Below are 21200 nucleotides of genomic sequence, written 5' to 3' on the forward strand. Positions count from 1 at the left end.
CAACTGATAAATGTTTTTTTTTTATTATTATAATATAGCATTTTTACAAAAATCATGGTCAACTACACTTTAAAAAAATAGTTGGTTTAACTTAAAAAAGTAAGTAACCTGGTTGCCTTAAAATTTTAAGTTGATTCAACTGGAAAAAGTGAGTTAATACAATGAAGGAGATTAATCATCAGAAACTCAAAATAATAAGTTCAACTAAATAAATTATTTAAGTTGATTTGACAAAAGAAAAAATGTTGTGATAACAAATCTTGAAAATATCTTTTTTTTTTTTTTTACAGTGTATTAGATGAAAGTAATGGTGCATGGTTCAAATTCCGATATTTTTAAAAGCAAGTTGGCTGATTCTGATACAGGTTGCTGATTTTTTTTCTTAGTTCAAGAAAATGTATTTGTTTATTGTCTCTATAACAGGCTAACTGGCCTTAAAGGGTTAGTTCATCCCAAAATGAATAATTACTCACTGTCATGTTTTTCCAACCCCGTAAGACTTTCGTTCATCTTCGGAACACAAATTAAGATATTTTTGATTTAATCTGAGAGCTGGATCAAATTAAACCTTTCGCCCCTCCCACGATTGATAACTGACAGCAGCGTTTCAACACAGAACGTCCCCGAGCGAGCTGTCATCATAGTCCGTCATTGTCCCGCTGCCATTCTCGTTGCAAAATATACCCTCAACTGCTGTCAAGGCAAGACTTCACGTGTGTCGTGTCAAAAACGCCCCAAAGAACAGAGGGTCGGAGTGAGCAGAGCTCATTATCATTTAAAGGCATATGCACTGAAACGGCGTGCGGAAAACAGAGCTGTTTTTGACCAGGTAAAATTAGTGTTTTCTTAAAATACTAATGAGAATTTTTAATAAAAGTATATTACAAAGTTTTTATTTGACACTAAAGGTTCATATTAACTTGAACAAAAATGGCATTCTAAGACTCCATTAAGCAAAAATAGAATGGTCCGACGACTTTAGATTTGTGAAATGATGCTAAATAAGCATGCAAATTTACTCTCTGACAGTAGGTGGAGCTAATGGAATTGTACACAAAGCACTTACACTGTAAGCACCACAGAAGTTAGAGGAAAAGTAAATGCCAGTGAATGTTTTTCAGAAGCAGTCAGTTCCCTTCAGAGATATAAACCAGTTCCAATTTATGGCCGGTCAACCAGTGCATCTCTAGATAAAAGAACTCACAGTAGCATCCAGTGCATTTCACAAGTAGCCTAGTTGAAATGTGACCATAACGACCTCAGGCCAAAAAAACACCCTCTGAAAGGAGGACATCAACACAGCACCTCAGCTCAGCCTCAGCTCCAGGCACAATGGCTATCCTCCAGATCTATTGATGGGAACTATTTTAAGGCCACACTCGTGTAGGAATCCTTTTACTCCTGTATGCTTGTTTGAAAGACATGTATGTAGCTTTGCCCTGAAATGTGATGTTGTGTAAAGTCATATTTGATCTTTACATAAAGCCTATAAGAAGTCTAAAAACGTCAATAAACCCCAAATTTATTTTGCTCGGGGTGTAAGAGTCGAGTAAAAAGACCAGTCTTAGCGCTTAAGACACAAGCCAATCCATTGATCTACAAGGGCTACAGGCAAGAATTATACTCTCTCACATGTTAAATGGAGCTAAATGTTAGCACCGACGCCAAGATAAAACAAGAATAAAAGGAAGGACTTCTACCTGTCAGACAGTCCTCATTCCTGATTAGTGTCAGCAAGCAGAGAGGCTGAGTATTTCCCCGGAAAGAATCAGACAGATAGGAATAGAAAAGGAGAAAAGAGGAAGTGAAAATCTTGAGGACCCGATCCCAAAAATAATCCAACTCAAAAACCCCCAATCCAATGGCGCATGTTAAAAACAGAATTATTAATTATTAGATCTGTAATCAATCTGACCAATAGTTGTTACCAATAAAGTAGTAATGTTAGTATTATTAGTAATAATATTTTTATTACTAATAATTTGCTATATTTGCTACTACTTAGTAATATATTTCTATTATACATTCAATATTTGAAACTATATTTGAAAATAATACTATAAAATTAAAACTACTACTAAACATTTTTAATAGCAACATAATACTAATGCCATTTGTTATAAATGGTACATATTTGTAGTACTTCTAGTTCTAATAAAATAATAAACATGTATAATATAACATTAGATACAGAAAAAATATAACATTGGTTAATCTCTAATAATATTTCATTTACAAGTCTGCCCATGATATTTATTGCGTAAATCCAAAACTGTTTGAAAAATTTGGAGAAAATTTTCATAGTGAAGAAGAGTGAAGCCCTTCAGAATTCAAGGCGAGACAGACACCATCCCACAAGACGGAACACAAACTCCAGTGAGCTTCATCTAGCACATGCATATGCATTATGGATGTCAACCAAGGGCTGCATGCTGATTTCAGCAGAGCCTAAGAAAACAAAGGGCAATCTGAGAGAGGAATGCAGAGGGAGAGGAAGGACTAAAGACAGACAGGGATAGAGAGACTGTGAGAAAGAGAGAGGGAGTAGATGAGAAAGTGCCGAGAGGAAGAAGCACTTCATCTGAGGTGATCGGATCATGATCTGGGAATAGAGTCCAGAGACCTGAGGGAGACAACTGGAAGAAGAGCTCTTAAAGAAGCGATAAGCTCTTTCTCCCGGTCGGCAGTAGATCAATAATCCTTCACTCTCAGGTCTCCAGCAAACACCTGAGTCTGAACGCCCTTCATTCGTTCAATTATCCTCATTCTGCATTTATATCATTTAAAACCATATGATGGATCATTTTGAACATTTTATAAATTGCTAGACATCTACTTTGGAGTGCCAAGCGGGTGCTGGCAAGGCTTCCTCTGACGTCTTGGCACTATTTGGAGACCATGTGGGAGAAATCATTCTGTGCGCCACACGAATTTAGGAGCGTGTAGGTGTAGACTGAGATGGTCTGAGAGGGACAGACTACCTACAGGAAATCACACAAAATGGACAGTGGACATGTGCTTGTTATTGTGCTTTTACTTATTGTATTAAGTATTGCTTGTAGAGGCATTGCTCTATAACAGGGATATGCAGACTAAAAGAAGCCTTCATTTAAATGAAAAAGCTCTGTTCCAAACCCAAGTGAGCTGCAAACAAGGCTGTTTCACAAGGTAAGAAGCAACATTATGCATTTTAGGAAACTTCTTTGATCCAAAATTAAAGTATACCTTCGTGAAGAAGGCAATCCACTGGGAAAAATGGGTGGTGGATATGTTAATAGAGTTTATATGCTGACATACATACATACTAATATAACTTTGCTTTTATTTATTACTTAAACAAGTACTTTGATACCATAGCAAAAACTATTAGCCAAACTAATAAAGTTCAAACATTATTCAAGGAAAGTGAACAGACAGTAATAAAATAACAAATACAATAATTACAAGCATATTGTAATGTGCTGGTAAGCTGACATGGCGATCTTGTTGACGGACTAGTAAGTAAATCTTTCTAAGTTTGTGTGCATTTTATTTTGTGATTTCACCGGAATGAATACAGTGTCTCCGCAACGGCGATAGATTGAAGAGCGCGTCCGAGTGCAGCCACAAGAGACACCATGTATCCATGACACTGATAGCAGCCGACACGAGCGCTCAGGTTGAGTTCAACAAACACATTTTAGTGCTAGATCTCTTATTTAAAGGCACATTATGCAAGAGTTGTACTTTATAATAGCTTCAAATGGGTAACAGGCCGTGAGTGCAGAGACCAGTCTATGGCGGACGCTCTGCGTGAGTGGCATTTACGACAGTAACGTTAAAGACAAGTACTCCACAGCGACTCTAGGGGTCGCTGTTTAACCTAAACGAAATTCCTGCATAGTGTGCCTTTAACATAATGACAGTCTGCTGCAGGTATTTGTAGGCTGTTATTTTAAAACCACATCCACTCATCCAATATAATGATGCACGTCCGATTTCTTTCTCAACTGTTTGCGTTCACTTCAGTGGCGTAACATCTGGGTATGCACATGCATATGGGCCAAAATATTCCACAAAGAGATTTGTATAGAATTCTATAGCAATCAATCAAAATCAAATCAAACTAAAATTATATTTTGCAAATTCTATTTTTTTAAATATCACATTGTTAGCTTAGCTGCCTTAGAAGGCTAATATCTACTGTATGTAGGCAGTGGAGCTCTTTTGAGAATAGGCGTTAATCCATTACAGGGATAGTTTACTTTGAAATTAATTTTTGATATGTTTTAGCTTACCTCAAGGGCACCCAAGATGTAGGTGTCTTTGTTTCCACAGCATTTTCAATTTTGACATTTTTTGTACAAACCGTTGATGTCTATCAGTCATATACTGGAGGTTAAGGGGGTCCTCCCTCGGTTCACCTCAAAGAGCATGCACAGAGAAGTCAAAATTAAACATGATTTAATGACACCTACATCTTGGATGCCCTTAAGGTAAGCTAAAACATATCAAAAATTAATTTCAAAGTGAACCACTCCTTTTAATACATTAACTACAGACAGCTCAGGTTTCAGGTACATCCTTAATAGAGCCAGACCGATATATCGGCAGACCGATATTATCGGTCGATATTAGGCATTTTCCAAACGTTTTTTTCCAGGCATTTTCCATCGGTATCGGCGGTTATAATGGCCGATAAATTAATATTTCAAAAATAAAATAAAAACAGACGAAACACGCTTCAACCATGTCATGAGTGTTGGAGTTGTATAGTTTGTCCACCAGAGGGCACTCTACACCGTTCCTGTTGGCAACACTCGTTGAGTTGGTCACGATACATACATTGCTTGAATAACAATTTAAAGAACATCTCCATCAGTTCTCTTAACTCAAATAAGCATGACAAAATTTGCATGACTATCATGTCCAGTTTCAAATAAATAAATATAATATCGGCCGATATATCGGAATATCGGATTTTAAAACCCAAAAAAATTTGTATCGGCCTTCAAAATCCTTTATCGGTCGGGCTCTAATCCTTAATCATTACGGACTGCTTGTGAGCATAATTTAACATGATATATCAGTGTAAGCAAATATGACAAAGTGAAAACTGCATCTGAAAGAGTGGTCTTAAAGCACACACATGCACACGGAGCTCAGGTAGAACAGACAGGTGTGAAAGAGAAGTCTGCTGAGGTGACAGTGATGCAGTCCCTGCTCACACCGGGCGCACTCATGCCATAACCTGCCAAGAACAGCTGTCACACCAGGGAGAAGTCACCCACGGAAACAGAGAGAGCACTTCCCATTCAAATAACATCCACAATGCTGTGACATGGCATGTGTCACCGAAAGCTGTAAAATAGAGGAAACTGACTATTTCAGGCTTGATGTTATCCATCTGGATGTGTGAATGTGTGCGTTTAAATCAAGCTGACACCACCTACGCCTTAATTATCGCTTCAAGACAGAAGAGCTCACATCCCGTTTATTCCATCTAATGAATTAATGGTGGCAATTAGGGGGTTAAACAGATCGTAGTTGATCCATGATCCGTATACAGACCAGGCCCTACGGTTCGGCACACATGTGATTCACTGATTAATTACATTTAAAAGTTTAACCTGCATAGAGCGAAGGTTTATAATCTGCATGCGTTTTGTCTTGCCAGTTTACACATTCAATAGGTTCTATGCTTTTTCATTTTTCAACTTTGTGTTAAAGTTGCAGTTTTGAGCATGAAAAAGTCCACTCCAAAGGGAGATATTTTATTTAACCAAATGCATTTTTTTCCCAGAACTACAACTTAATTTGAACATTTTCCAACTCATTTAAAATAATTCACTCACGGAATATGCAAAAAAAAGGGGACGAGGTGCACGTGTTGTCGCTATGTCAAAGAGACACTTTTTTCCCCGCCCCGTTTCCAAATCTCATTTGTTTGGCCTTCCTAAGGGTGACAAATTTAGAGTGGTTCAAAATAATTTTAAACACTATTACTGAACATTATAACCCCAACGTTTGTCAGTGCACTGAACATTTTATGGAGAAATTAAAGCTTCTCCTGAAATGAATCATTTTCCACTTTGTCAGGACAATCTGTTGTTTGTGAATCACAACTTTTAAATATGAGAGGTGCTGTTATAAAATGTAAAATATGTGAAAAATGTGCATTTGGATGGACAAGTATACAAACATATGTAAAAATACTGTAAACAGTTGAGAAAGAAATTGAATGTGTATCATTATATTGGATCCATGCATTAGGTCTTAAAGTGACAGCAGCTCTCTGCTGTTGTCAATGTCAATCAAACAACAAAACACCACTTTAACAAAGATCAATCCATATTAAAAACTATAGTTTTAACCTATTTTACATTTAATTATTACATTTCTGTACTATAGTTAGTGAATACTGAATAGACCTTACTTTATTTGTATTCTTTATTATATTGTATTTACCTACTTGTATGCATGTAACGAGTATTTTTTTTCTCTTGCCTTTAATAATGTTTGAACTTTAGGTCTATTAGTTAGGCAGGCAGTCTTTGCTGTGGTATCAAAGTATTTAAAGTTGTGCATCAGCAATAATAAAATGTTCTGAATAAAATGTTCATTATTTCCAGAACATTTTATTCTCGCTGAATCCGACCTGTGACCTGAGCCGTGAGTTTTGTGATCCGTTGAACCACTAGTGCCGATGTGATTACGGGCCACCCACGTGATGCCACACAGCTAGTCTAAAGGATGCCCCTGAGAACCTGTTATACAGGCTTACAACTATCCATACAGTATCAGGAAACTTCATTGAAAAGTGCTTCTCATTTAGTGGTTTCGTATTTCATGGCGTCAACACAGTGCGAGCTGGACGTGCACGTAAATGTAGCACTCTCTATGCGGATTTAACTCTGCAAGTTTTGTGTAACTTGACAATTTGTAATTGGGCAACATTTTGGAAATCGAGAAAGATGACGGGTGCTGCAGCTAAAGGCGTTTGCGTGCCAGAGGAGGAAATAGTCGGGAGGTTTGGCGCACATCCACTCCTGACCCAGCGTCATTCGAGCAGGGAAACAGTGATTCAACGGAAATTCGGTGGATTTTATGAAATTCAAACTAAATCTTCTCATAGATCAATGCCTGAGACTGTAACTCGATACTTTCCCAAAGGATCTCCGGAGAGTGACAAAGGGCTTTCTGCAGATTGTGTATCCAGAAGTACAGGCGGCAACTTTCTGCTTGGGTGTCACATTGAGGAAAAGTAGGAGAAAACAACTGACAGAAAAGTGAACAGCCTACCAGATGGGTGTGTTTATGATGAGATCTAACAAGTATGACAGAATGCATCTGTGATCGCGAGCTCATGCTCGCTGCCAATAACTGCGGAAAAGTGCCAGAGTTTCTAGAAGTTGGCATCACTTTTGGAGATATTTATAGAGGTGGATTAAGATGAGATAATTTGTCTATGTGCTTTAAAATAAGTCCAAATTCTGCCAGAAAGGACAAATGACGCACAATACATCAAGATCGCGACTATATCGGTATTGGTCTTTATTAGCATTTTATAAAATTATCAACATCAGATAAATTAGGAACATCTTCATCCTGTTCGAAAGTTTTCACCCCCAGCACTAATTCATCTCGTTTCCTTCTTGTGCATCAGTGAATGTTTTCACCATTTGTAACAGTTGTGTACTGAGTCCCTCAGTCATCCTCAGTGTAAAAAGATGAGTCTCAAATTAAAGTTACTACTGAAAAGGGTTCAAATATGCAAAAAGTAGAGATGCTGGTGACCGCAAATGGCCGATTTTCACGTGATTTTCACGCCATGATCGTCGATATGCCGATTTTATGCCGGTCAAATGCATCACATGTGCACACGGAACGCACATGAAGGAAACCTTGTGAATTACAGCAGTTTCACACCGCAAACGTGAACAGCGCGTGAGCATCGAGCAGGAGCAGCTGTGAAGCGTGGGTTTCGCCGCAGAGTCTATTTTTGCTGCACCTCTCACGCTCAATCAAAGTAAAAGCACACTTTATGGACAAAATAAATATGATTTTCACACAAAAGTGCCCAAAATGCACAGAATTTGCATTTGAGTATATGTCAGAAAAGAAAATTAATTAACACTTTTTTTTAGTTTAATATTGGATGTGAAAAGACTTTAGATCTGTGTGAATTTCATACACCAGGAGTAATTTATATAATCCTATTTTATAGTGATTACTGTTCAAAATGTTCGGTGCAAAATGTAAAATGTTCTACTAAAGAAAAGAGAAAATAATTATTTGTGTGTGCTGTAAAGTGGTTAGAAAAAATAAAATCGGAATCGGCAGATCAAACTGTGAGAAATCGGAATCGGCTTAGAAAATTGTAATGGGTGCATCTCTAGCAAAAAGATGCTGGAAATCCAACAAATTTACAGGACCAGGAGGAATTTTCTAAAGGACATTGGGCAGTTTTAACCAGAAACTCATTAACAACTATTACAAAACAAAAAAAAAACAGCAGTGGATCATCCAGATAATGACACACAGTATTAAGAATCAAGTGTTGGAGAGGGGTAATTTTTATAAATTCAACTTCTATTTTGTCTTGTGGACTAGGCAAACAGTTTAATGTAAAATATCTTATTCAGGGAAGTACTAAATTAAATAAAAATGCATGCATTTTGTATAAAATGCATGCCCCCTGTAGTCAATTTTATCCTTTAAAACTCATTTTTGATCACCAAAATTACATATTTAAACGTTTTTTTTTCTTGAAAAATTCATCATGCCTTAAAATAGCTTGAATGTAACAACGCCCTTGCCTGATGTATGCGATATTATGAATGTAAATTAGCCCCACCTCCACTCACTCACACCAGCTCAGAGATACACTGGTTGATGCTCAAACATTGACGTGATTGGTTACAAGGTAGTTTGTGCCGTCAGAAACGCCAGCGATTTCAAACCGCGTTTTTGAGACTGTCTTTGGTTCACTGCTGTTTTAAAGAGAAAATACTCAAAAATGGTGTTGACTCATGAATTTGCACATGGATTTTCTTAAATCATGTAAAAAAAAAATGACATAGACAGATATTTTAAGTCACAAAATCATAAAATCAACTATTATCCATCATCTCAGACATATGGGAGTATCCCCAGTAAAAAAAAACAAACAAATTACACACCTTCCAATTTACAATAAAAGGAAAGACAAGGAAATCCAAATGTATTCTAACTCCTTCCTTGAGGGTTATACAACACAAAGAGCAAGATAGTTTATGATCGCATTACATTCATACGAGTCCAGATATGAGTCTAGGTGGCTTTCACCCACTATATTTCATACCCACTATATTTCATGTCTCTCTATCAGAAACACATGGTTCATAAAGGGGTTCCTTGTTTGATGGAGTCTTACAGAAATGGACTATCCTGGGCTCATGGATCAATACGACTTTAATCTCTGCTGGACGGGGCCACCGAGAGGCTGAGTATGGAGAATAAGGGCAGGTCTGGTGTAAATCTCTCCAGCCTGTCAGTGCAGCACTAGGTCCAAGATGAAATTCAGAAACCTCAAGAGCTCCACCACAAACCTCATCAGTACATCCCTGAGAGTTGTGTGACAGCTGTGTGTGTATTCCTTAGATAATGCATTGCATACACAACACATATAAGCCATTGCAAACATACCAACCAGGGAATCCATAAAGCGTGATATTTGTAGCATGTGAATCTAAAACCCAAGCTAAAAGGTCAGGGAAATGGGAAGTTTTGCCATAAACCAAATGTTATGAGCAGTCTTATCACCATACACAGTCTGAGAAGTACTGCAAAAGGTGAGAGAGAAAGAAATAGTGAAAGAGGGAGAGGCTTGAAAAACTCACAATGAATAGAGAATAAAGAGTCATGCAATTACAAAAGATCTATTCAACTGAGGGGACATTTTGCATCCTCAGATCATTGTACTTGCCAGGAACTGGTAAATCAGATAAATGATTCAGACAAGAGCTCACCCCCCTTGTTTAAAGAGAAGGTACAAGGAAAATGCCACAGGGCCACATTGATTATAAGAAAGCACTGAAATAAGCAGAGACCTTCAAACCAGGCCATGAAGACAAAAGGCAAGCACGAAGACACACTGAATACTCTCACGACAGAAAATAAATGCTCAGAAAAACAATATAATGAAGGCCAAACCATTTTTAAAAAATTAAAAATGTCCCGCTAGTATAAAAACGATATTTTTTTACTAGCAGAACACAACGCATATGTTAAAATTTCATGGTTGAAAGCATTGAAGTTCAGTTGATCCTAAAATGTTAAATTATGGGCAAACCATGCACTAAAAAAAGATTAAATCCATTGATTATGCAATAATTTTCATTTATAACAGTTAACATTTCATTTGTTAAAGGGATACTCCACTTTTTTTTTTTTGAAATAGGCTCATTTTACGACTCCCTCAGAGTTAAACAGTTGAGTTTTACCGTTTTTCGATCAATTCAGCCGATTTTCTGATATTTTAGAAGAATATCAGTAACCAGACAGTTTCTGGTCTCATTGACTTCCATAGTAGGAAAAATGTATACTATGGTAGTCAATGAGACCAGAAACTGTCTGGTTACAGATATTCTTCCAAATAACAGAAAATCGGCTGAATGGATTCGAAAACGGTAAAACTCGACTGTTTTACTCTGAGGGAGTTGTAAAATGAGCCTATTTCCAAAAAAAGTGGAGTATCCCTTTAAAGGGCATATTGCAGGTTAGAGGACCCAACGAGTCAATGTATAGAAAAATAATGTAAAATACTTTTAAATACGCTTCTGGAGTCGTTTAGTGAGAAAATTTTACTTACGCGTCTGAAAATGAGCATGTGGGCATGACGTAACGGGCGGGAGAGAGGTCGATTCAATCAACAGGAAAATAATGGATTGCAATGACATTTCGGACGCTGAGGAAATTGTTCACAGTTACTCGTATGACGGACCACAGCCATACAATTATGAGCCTGCTATGCTGCCGCCGAGAGAGCAGGACAGGCCAGGATTAATGTTTGACAGAACGGTCAGAGACAAATTGAGTTGTGATGTGAGGAGAACCAGTGGAGAACAGGACAAGTGTCTTGGTGAGAGATGTGCTTATCGATATACGTTTGCTAACAATATACACTGTGCTCACAATACTATACAGATTATTCCCATCGTATATCAGACCAGCAGAAATTAGTATGTTTAGGGTAGATTTATACGATTAAATGTATAAAAACTATACTTATACATATTTTTCACTTGAGTTAACATAAACAGAAAATTAAAGATTTGAATATTTAAACAACCTAGTAATTTTGTTTTTGCCTCTATTTAGGGCATGACTACCAACACACTATTTGATGCCATTGGTGCAGCATAAGACGATCAATATTCTTGCTTCGGCATCCCATGTTAAACTCAATCATTCCGTCGGGATGATAATTGTCTTTGATGAAGTGAACGCTACACACGACCGAGTTTTTCGAAGCCGATGCGGAAGAGAAATCCCATCTCTTCACCTTCACAAACCTACACAAAATTAAAATACAAAAACTAGCAAAAACACACTGATACCAGCCTACTCTGCAGTGATCCGAGGCTGAAGCTCCCTGTCATGACGTAAAATGATGCGATGTTGGAAAAAAAGCCGTTTTCACAAGCAGTCCAAGAAACGCTCACTTTATCTGGTCCCACTTTATATTAAGTGGCTTTAAGTACTAGGTACTTACATTGAACAATAAGTACAATGTATTATTGTGTCCCTGTTGTATTGTAAAACACTTTTGCTGCTATTGAGATGTGATATGGGTAAGGTTAGGGACAGGTGTGGTGGTGTGTGGGTTGGTTTAAGGGTAGGTTAAGGTGTGAGGGGAGGATCAACTGTGTAATTACAAATGTAATTGCATAAATTAATTATAGCTGTAATTACATGCTGGAATTTTAAAATCTAAGTACAATGTAAAAACATGTATGTACACAATAAGTCCATTGTATCAAATTATTAATTTCAATGTAATTACATAGTACTTAAAGCCACTTAATATAAAGTGGGACCCTTTATCTTCTAAATTAGTGCCCTTATGTTGTTTTAAAACATTTGAAATCCTGCATTAACTTTTCATTTTATTTTATTTTATACAAGGTTATATTATTATTATTTTTTTTTTACCTGCAGTACATTCTTTAACAATGAAGTTACATCCAAATTAGTCAGAAAATGTTCAAAGGGTTGCACACTTTCACATTCCTTGTAATTTGAGGAAGAACGAAAGTCTCTAAGCATCTTCATTTATTTAATGTTGAAATCTTAACCTATAACCTTTTTTTTTCAGAAGCCAGTTGCTTCTTAACATCCTAAATCACCACTGAGCATTCTATTGAACATGACTGGTTTCCGACCTCGACAACCTACAGTAATTAGATGTCCATTGAGGAAATCTTGGCACAAAAACATGCTCCATGCAATTATGACCTCGGCTGTTGTGGCATGTCTCAGAGTGAATCTTTCAGGAGCTGAAAGGGTCTCTTGAGCGACTGGATAGCTTTTCTAATAACAGAAAAGAATATCACCTGTAAAAGCAAAGTTGGCCAGAACAGCAGAAGGTTCTCATGGCAAGAAGCCCTGCACTAAGAAGGCCTAACCATAGACCAAACACGAGTTAAACGAGAATGCTCGAGGGTGAAAACGTAAAAATATTTTATCAGATGTGCCTTTCGTTTACACTTTGGAGCTTAAAAACGCAAAGAAGTGAAACCACCCTCCAGAGTGGAAGTCTTAAAAATGCTTAAAAAGCGTTCCCGTCTAAAGGGTAAAAACACAAAAGTCTGTTAGACAGTGAAGGTGTACGCAGGCACGTGGACTTGGTGTTGTTGTGTGGCAGTGCTTCACATCGCCACCTAGCCGCCTGGAGTGCATACTACATCAAATTTCACACACTTTTGCGTCACCATATGCACGCAGATTTCCCACCCATAACACTCGTCTAAACGCAGAATAAAAAGTGATAACGCAAAGCCACTTTTGCGTTTTCACTTCAGATCGTTTCCATGTAAACATAGCCTAAGACAGGCAAGAAGAATGCATTCAGAGAGAATAAAATCAGAGGTAGTTGTAGTTATAGAGGGCTTTCACACTGGGCATACTTGCAGCAGTCCGATTGTGCCCGATTGTTTCCAGTGCCCTATCCCCCCTCCACTCCCCAGTGTATGGAAAACTGCCATTCAAAGTCATAAAGATAGTTTATCATCTCGAAATTTAAAAACATGCCCATCCCTAACAATTGCAGCCTAGGTGAGCATAATAGCATTTTGCGAATGGAAATATGCTCCTAACTATCAATTAAAAACATTCGCAGGAAATATTTTGTAACCTGGGTGGATATAACTCAAAAAGTCATTGCTGAGACGCCCTTCAGTCTCAATCATTGTTTACCATCACCTGTGAAATTACTAGGCTTAAAAATAAAGTATATTCACCACCCACGCACTGTAAACACCTGCAATCCTCTGCTCAACAGACGCTAATCAAAGTAAAGGCAAAAAGCTTCCTGAAAATGAAAAAAGCGTAGCCTCAGGCATTGCTGCTTGTAAGGAGGAGAACAAATCATAACGTGCATTGTCGGGGTGAAATCAAAAATGCTGCACCTGGATTTAACATGGGAGAATCTAACCAGGCAGAGATCTTTCTCTAGCAAAAAACTTAAGGGCAAGCCGAGGCTTCGAAGTGCCTTCCTGTATACTGGAGTCTGTGATGATCTATTTCACTGTCACTTTCACATCCAAGCACCAGTCTCAGATCCTCTTGGAGCCAAATTTCCAACAGGGGCCCCTTTAAATTGGAACTGTTTTTTGAAATCCATAAATCAGTGAAGAATGGAGCAGCCTTCCAGAAACAACAAAAGGAAAAGCCAGCACCGGTTCGCTCTGTTGTCGTACGCTCGTTTCCCATCAGATGTTGACTCTGAGCAGCTCTGCCGTTTGAAGAGGAGGAGGAGGAGGAGGAGAGAGCCCTCTGGCAGTCCTCCTTTCCCAAAACCCCCTCCCCTCTCCGGCTCGCAGCTCTTATATATGACAGGCAAGTCCAAAGAAAACATTTCTCGACAAGAGACGGACTGCCTCTGATGCCGGGGAATGAGCGCTCTCAGCTGTTGCATTCAAAACCTTCTCCGACACATTCCCTCATTACCTCGGTGGCGCTTAACACTGAAAGAAAAATAAAAGGCCCTCTGAGCTTCTACTGCAGATGGAAGAGCAGGGTGAAAAAAGCTACGCAATTTCCTTAATTACAAAAGAAATCAAATTCTGGTCACCAGGGTCCTCGCCGCCTCCTGTTTTACAGGTACTCTGCAATTAAATGAGGTCAAAGAATTTGCATGTCAGGTTGATTCTGATTAATGAATCTGTTTGACGCGTAATATCTAGGTGCCCACGATCTCCCGCCTACACCTGGGCACCATGGGCGGTCTCATTGAAGCTCAGACATGTTGGATTATCTCATAATCAGTGGGGAAATCCCTATAAAACTTCATCCGCACATTTAGAACTTTACAATAACGAGATTTTTGCATGATGACTCACTCAGTTGCTTCAGTGGGTCCTGGGAAAATGGATACCACCTTGATGTGCATGCTCTGTAATAGAAGAAACTACTAAGCTAGAGGACTGACAGTCCAGCAAACCTGAGGAAGCCAATTAGGCACTGTGGAAGGATGGAAACATCTTTTCCAAACATGGTTGACATCAGCATTTCAAATTCAAGATCTTGAGTACAAGTTGAGTACAGACCGATATCAGCCAAGCCTAATTATCCAGCCTACACTTTGCCAATGACCACAAGTGGTAAAACGTCTTGTAAAATTAACAAGGATGCAACTCTATTGAAATTTTGGCTGACACTTAGAATAAATTTATGTTGAAGCTGATAGATATGAATGAATCTACATTTTTGTGGGTTGAAAGGAAAACAAAACTCATAAATACAGTCCAGATGTATGACTCAAAAAATATACCAGACATTTAAGGCTATTTAATTGAATTAACTCCAGTCAAATTATTATTTAAAATGATTTATTACTTTTAAAAACAAGTTCTTACCCCTCAATCACTTAAATGTGGTCAACTTTTGAAATAAAGAAACTTTCTTTTGAAAAGTTAAATGGAAAATATAACTTTCACAAAAAATCATGAAAGAAAATTTACAGGCTCCGAGTAAACAATTCACTTATTTGTTGCCAATTATAGGCAAAATAATGGAGTGTGATAACTTGGCTATCATAATAATAAGCTATAATCGGCCTATTTTACTTTATCAGTCTGATAACGATAACATAAGTTGCATTCAGCACCCAATACATTGCTAAAAATTAGTTCACTTTAATTTCAGAAAATCTAATTTTCAACGTCGTTATCAATATTGGCCAATGAAAGACTCATATCTGTCAAATCCTACAAATCCCAACACAACACAACACACACTGCAATGAATAAAAAATTATGCTGAGCTATATTAACAGATATGACCTGGCTTTAACAGATTATTCAAAATGTCAATACCATAGAATAAAACTTTGTGGCACAACCCAACAAAGAGCACTGCATGTCAAACCTCCTGAGACTCCATCACTAGGCAGCTAATGTGAAGCTGCCCCATTCTATCTCAGCTTTAGTATAATTATCTTCATGTGCTTTAATTATTTCCCTATTCCTCCTAATGATGTGCTTCATTCCCATTATTATGAGAGACATTCGCTTGTGTCAGTTCCAGCATAGCGACACAGTTTGGATTGCAACAGCATCTATGATTACGAACAGGAGAACTAAAAGAAAATATATCCTTGAAAGGTGAAATCAATTGGAGGTCACCGTCAGCCATGCAATCATTATGCTATTCATAAATACTTTAAAAACAATAAATCTAAACCTTACTTAACCTCAATACTGAATCCAGTGCATTTCCAATCATCAAAGAAACCTCACCAAGCATTACCATTTTATTTAAAAAAAATATTAAAATGTTGAAGGATTTTGTGCTTTTATCCATTTGATTATTTTTTTTAATTAGCCTACAACATCAGTGCTTAAAACATTCATCCATTCATTACTATAAAATTGAAAATAATGATGGACAGCTCACAAAAGGAAAGCATGCAGCATTGCAGCTTGATAAGGGGGGAGGATGTGAAAAGCTATAAATGAGATAAAAACTTGGTTACAATGCCTATATTCATCTCACATCAGGTCACTCGTCGCTACCTTCTGTCAACCAGGCCATGGGAAAACAAGAGGGAAAAAAAACAATGGCGGAAACAGCAGCCAAACACAATAAGAGTGGATTACACTGTGTAAATCAGGCCAAAAACCAACAGAAACTAGGATTAGACTGCAGCTGAAGAGCAGAGGGGAATGCACAGACCGCAGCAGTAGTCACAGAAACCCTACAGCTACTTGACAGCTTGCTAAATGGAAGCCATTTAGTTAACTGAAAATCAATAGCTTCCTCAAATGGATCATGATTGTTTGTCAAGTTTCTTGGCCGAGTCATGCGACATGTTTCCTACAGCCTGGCTCAGAGGGAGTGGTCCATTATGAGCAGCAATCACACACGGCACCCTTCAGTTCTCCTGGACCTGCTCTCTGTCTGTCTTCATACAGCCCACTTACAGCGTGGAGGAGGAAGCTGTTCATAATATCTGTGCGGATCAGGTTATGCCTACGAGGATAGCAAAATCTGAAATCGAAACAACCAACACTCCTCACAAAGAAAACAGCTTAGGTACATGACATAAGTACCAAGTCATTTAAAAGAATGTAAATGTACAAATGTAAAAGGTTTTGCTGGTTTTCAGAGACTGGGAGACCAGCTTAAACCAGTTAAAACCAGCAAACTACCAGCAGCTGATGTTTTTTCAGGGAAAAAAAAACATCATTGGATGACGAAAGATGACTCATTTAAATGTGTACAATTTGCATTTGTATTTTCTTAATTCAAATGTGAATGAACTCCCATCTTACCTAGCAAATCAATCAATCAGCCTAAACCTAAACTGGTTTGCTGGTTTTAGGTGGTCTCCAAGCCTGGTCAGGCTGGTTTTATCACACACAGCTAGCTAAACCAGCCAGGTGAACGCTAGCTTGCCTTGGTCAGATATAAACTACATGAGAGACTAGAAAGAAATTAGGCTAGTTTATGGATATTTATTCAGTCATTCCCTATACAGTAAAAACACAGAAGAGTGGAGGCAAACTCAGATGGACTTTAAAAGACAGATTTGTTATTTAAATGATAAAGAAACCTATTTTGGACATGAGATAATAGGCTCTTGGACGCTGTGGGCGCTTCAGTGCGTGAACAACTCATGAACAAGCCCCGATAATTCATAAGCATAACCACCAGATAATATGCGAGAGCTTTTTATCAGCAATAAAGAGCGCAGAGAAGTGCAGTACATGGCTGTACTTCACACAACTCTCCATAAACCTCACTGTAAAATACTAAAAGCGGGGGCGAAGCGTGTATAGCGATTATTTCGTGGTGAATAAATAATAATAATAATAATATTTTAAGCAAACCGAACGTGTTAACTCGGTTAAAACAAAAATAAACTTTAAAATACAATTCACTGTCAATCTTTCTGACGTGGATTCGATCCAAAAAAGAAAAGAAAATCCACTTCACTGCTTTTATAACACGTCTGGTGCATCCACAAATCATTCGTTAATTCAAACGCTGATTTCAAGCATCGCAGATGAGACTACGTCCCACTTGTTTACATTACAACGAACAAGTGAATGAAAAATACACAATAACAATAATTCAAAGACCCACACTATGAACCACGTCAATCAGAACTTCTAAGGGAATGTTTAAACGGGCGTCTTAGCCCAGCAAACAACAGCCTAAAACAGTTAGCGCTATTTTTTTTTTAGCTTTTGATGGCACCTTCACTGCTTTATGACAACCGAGACGAAAGCTCTCCATTATTAGAAAAGTTCGACTCATAAGTGCAACTTGGTCCCCTTTTTGCTGTCAGGACAACAAGCTTATGCTTCCCATATCCTCAAAAAACACACACACAAGTTTGAAAGTGCGTAGTCCCTGTAACGTTAACTCCAGATAAACGGGACTTTACCTGTTGGTCCCTCTACGCTGTCGGCGTGAATCTGAACAGCCAGGATCAAGAGAAATGCGCAGGTATTCATTTTCTGTTGTTAGTCCAGTTGGGAAAACAAGCCGAAATCATTTCAGTGGCTCCAGTAGTTTGGCTGGTGAAGTTGTGGACTCACTCCCGTTCATCGATTCGCGAAATCCAGCCGAAGCTCAGTTCAGAGTCGCGTGAAGTGATACGGGGGCAGTGCGATCTGTTCGAACTGACGTCAGGATAAACAGTTCGAAGCGATGTTTCTTTCTCTCCGAGCGCACTTTCTGGCGCTCGAGAGTGCGCAGTGATCTTGAAAGTGTGCAAACGACGCCCCCACGCGGGCCTTTAGAGAAGTTCAGCTCGAATCATCTTGGTGTTCATTATGATTCATCGTCATTTCTTTAACCTGGCTGCTGACAAGCAGCTTCTACAACAGTGAAATTAATTATTTATATTGGTTGATAAGATGAGAGGAAAAGGGGATGCATTCTTGCATTCTATAAAACACTATTCTTGTCATCCTTTTTTGAATCCAAGGTTGCATTGCTGCCTCTGAGTTGTTTATACATGATACACACTAATATAGAACTGTATTTTCCTCAAACGGGTTAATAAAAGGGTTCGGTGAACCAATAATATGTCCATTTTGTTATGAAAGTACATATAAAACAGTATGAAAGACTTTAAAGGGTTTTTTTTTTTTTTACTATACTATCAATTTATTAAACCTATATCAACATATAAATGTAGCTAAAAAAGATCAAGAGAAAAATGCAATATTAGTTTACAAGGCATTCTATCTTATTTTTATTTATTTTTATTTTTTTTGCATTTTAGCTTAAGATTGTTTTAACTATATATGTCTTAAATGTGAATAATATACTATAATATTACGTATATTTTGACACATCAGTACTTTGAGTTGTGCTGTAGGCTACATTTATCAGCTTGATTTTTCATGGAATATAAAGAGTAAACTAATAAATCTTATATATAAACAGTTCATTGCATGACAGTTTTGTATGCATAGCTATCGAAACTATGTCATGCAAGAAACAGCATATATAAGATTTGTTATTGCATTTTTCATGCAAATTCAAGCCGGTAAACCAAGCAGATTTTTGCACTGTAGGTTTCCAGTTCTCCAGAACAATAGCCATTGTGAGGCCAACAAGCTATGGGGCATCTTATCTACGCGGTCCCACAGGTTGGATGGATTTGTGTTAATCTGTTTAGGCTTCACAAAAGAAGGACTACCTATTGAGCCATGAATAGAAGCAACAGGGCCAAATTGAACCTCAGCTGCCCAAGGTCCAGCCATGTCCCGCAGCCAGCAAGGATGGCAGGTGCAGATAGCCACATGCAGATCCATTCACGTCTCTCATACCAATTTAATTTCACACAGCAGCGAACAGTGCAACCTTTTTGTCTTTCTGTCACAATCAGAATACTGCATTGAATATTGAATATTCACAGGTGCAGATCAAGCAATATGATAGCCAGCTATTTTACAAAAAAAAAAAAAAAAAAAAAAAAAAACAGAATAAATTATGCTAGAGAGTAAGTTGGAGCAAATATTACCCAACAGGCCACAAAGTAGTAGATCTTCCTATCAACTTAAAAATGGCTCATAGGATAAATGTTTAAATGAAAGAAAAAATAAATAAATAATAATAATAATAATAATATATATATATATATATATATATATATATATATATAGACCACATTGACTTCATTTTTTTTTAGACAAATCATTTGAAAAAAAAAAGTGCATACTGGTTTGGATGTCAAGTTGAGTGAAACATTTTTAGGTGAACAACCCAAAGTTAGCTTATTTTGCCTAGAAAATAGTCCCTAATTGCTGATACTGCAGCAATAAATGCATGATCTCTGGGACCTGCCTTGGGCAAAGGCACAAATCACTGCGTAATAGTCACCATCTTCTATGACCTTGTTCAGCCATTGCTTTGGCGGGCACACTGCAGCGGTTCATCATTTGTTTAGGTGTCCCATGTGAATGTCAGAATGGGGCCTGTATAGCATTATGAAGGTTGAGACAGGTGCGCTTTCCTCCACAAAACTACTTTGAGCCTCTGTTAAGGGAGTCACCAGTACACCCACAAACCTATTTTTCCAGGGAAATGACAAAAGAGTGATGGACTATGCCCATTTTTATTTGATTCGAGCGAAGCGTGGGGGGATTATGAAGAGCACCTCTCACGTAAAATTAGATTGTGAGCACGTATGTGTCGTGTATAGGGAAAATGGTTCTAAGAATAAAAACAGTATACTGGAAACTGTTTAAATGATTAAACACTTGAAAAAAAAAAAAAGATTGGACTTGTGAGAGAAAACAGTCTGAAGGTTGTGACCTCGTACTGAGAGCAGAATGATCTCTATTTTAAGATGCTTACATGGACTGTAATCTGTCAGGGAGACAGATATGTCAACATTTTTCGCATGGCAGACGATATACAACAGGATTGTCATGCCATCTCATTCAGAGATTTCTTTATATTTCATTGCCATCTAGTGGTAAAAATTCAGAATGTGAGAAGTATTAAAATAATGGCTAGTTACATTGATTTTATTTAAAACCCATCTTTAAAAAAAACTCTTAAATTTTTTTAAAATTCATAATAAAAACATTTTTAATACGTAAAAATAATCAAAAAACTATTTACATTTCAAACGCCATATGAGATTAAAAAAAAATACTTTTTAATTGCGATTATTCACTGGGTAACCGACATTTTTAATCCAGAAAATTAATGGTAACAACCTTAAAGGCATATAACATGCTTTCAAGAGAAATGTACAGTACACTGGTTAAATATTGCTATAAAATATCTAAAAAATAAATGGAAACATTTTGAGTGCAGGGCTAGTTAAAAATAATATCGTCAAAAGTTCAGTACTTAAAAATATAACTTACTATTTTATGCAAGAAAAAAGGTAGGATTTTTCTTTACTTACAAATAATTGTAATTTCATAGGAATATTTTTTTTTTTTTGCATAGCACAAAGCATTATTTTTCCAAAATGTACAAAAATT

At 37.5% G+C, this 21200-nt stretch overlaps 1 protein-coding gene across 10 annotated transcripts in view; it reads right to left on the reverse strand.

Moving 5' to 3' along the window:
- The window catches only part of ptprub (protein tyrosine phosphatase receptor type Ub), a 223210-nt gene extending 204768 nt beyond the window's left edge, over window positions 1-18442 (reverse strand). For all 10 annotated transcript variants that reach the window (XM_039679819.2, XM_039679822.2, XM_039679818.2 and 7 more), the window contains exon 1: window positions 18134-18442. In XM_039679819.2, the coding sequence (XP_039535753.2) occupies window positions 18134-18203 (70 nt within the window). In that variant the 5' untranslated portion in view covers window positions 18204-18442. The remainder of the gene's footprint in view (window positions 1-18133) is intronic.
- Window positions 18443-21200: the final 2758 nt, after the last annotated feature.

Source organism: Pimephales promelas, chromosome 12, assembly GCF_988280905.1.
Source record: "Pimephales promelas chromosome 12, fPimPro1.hap1.1, whole genome shotgun sequence".
Taxonomy (NCBI): Eukaryota; Metazoa; Chordata; class Actinopteri; order Cypriniformes; family Leuciscidae; genus Pimephales; species Pimephales promelas.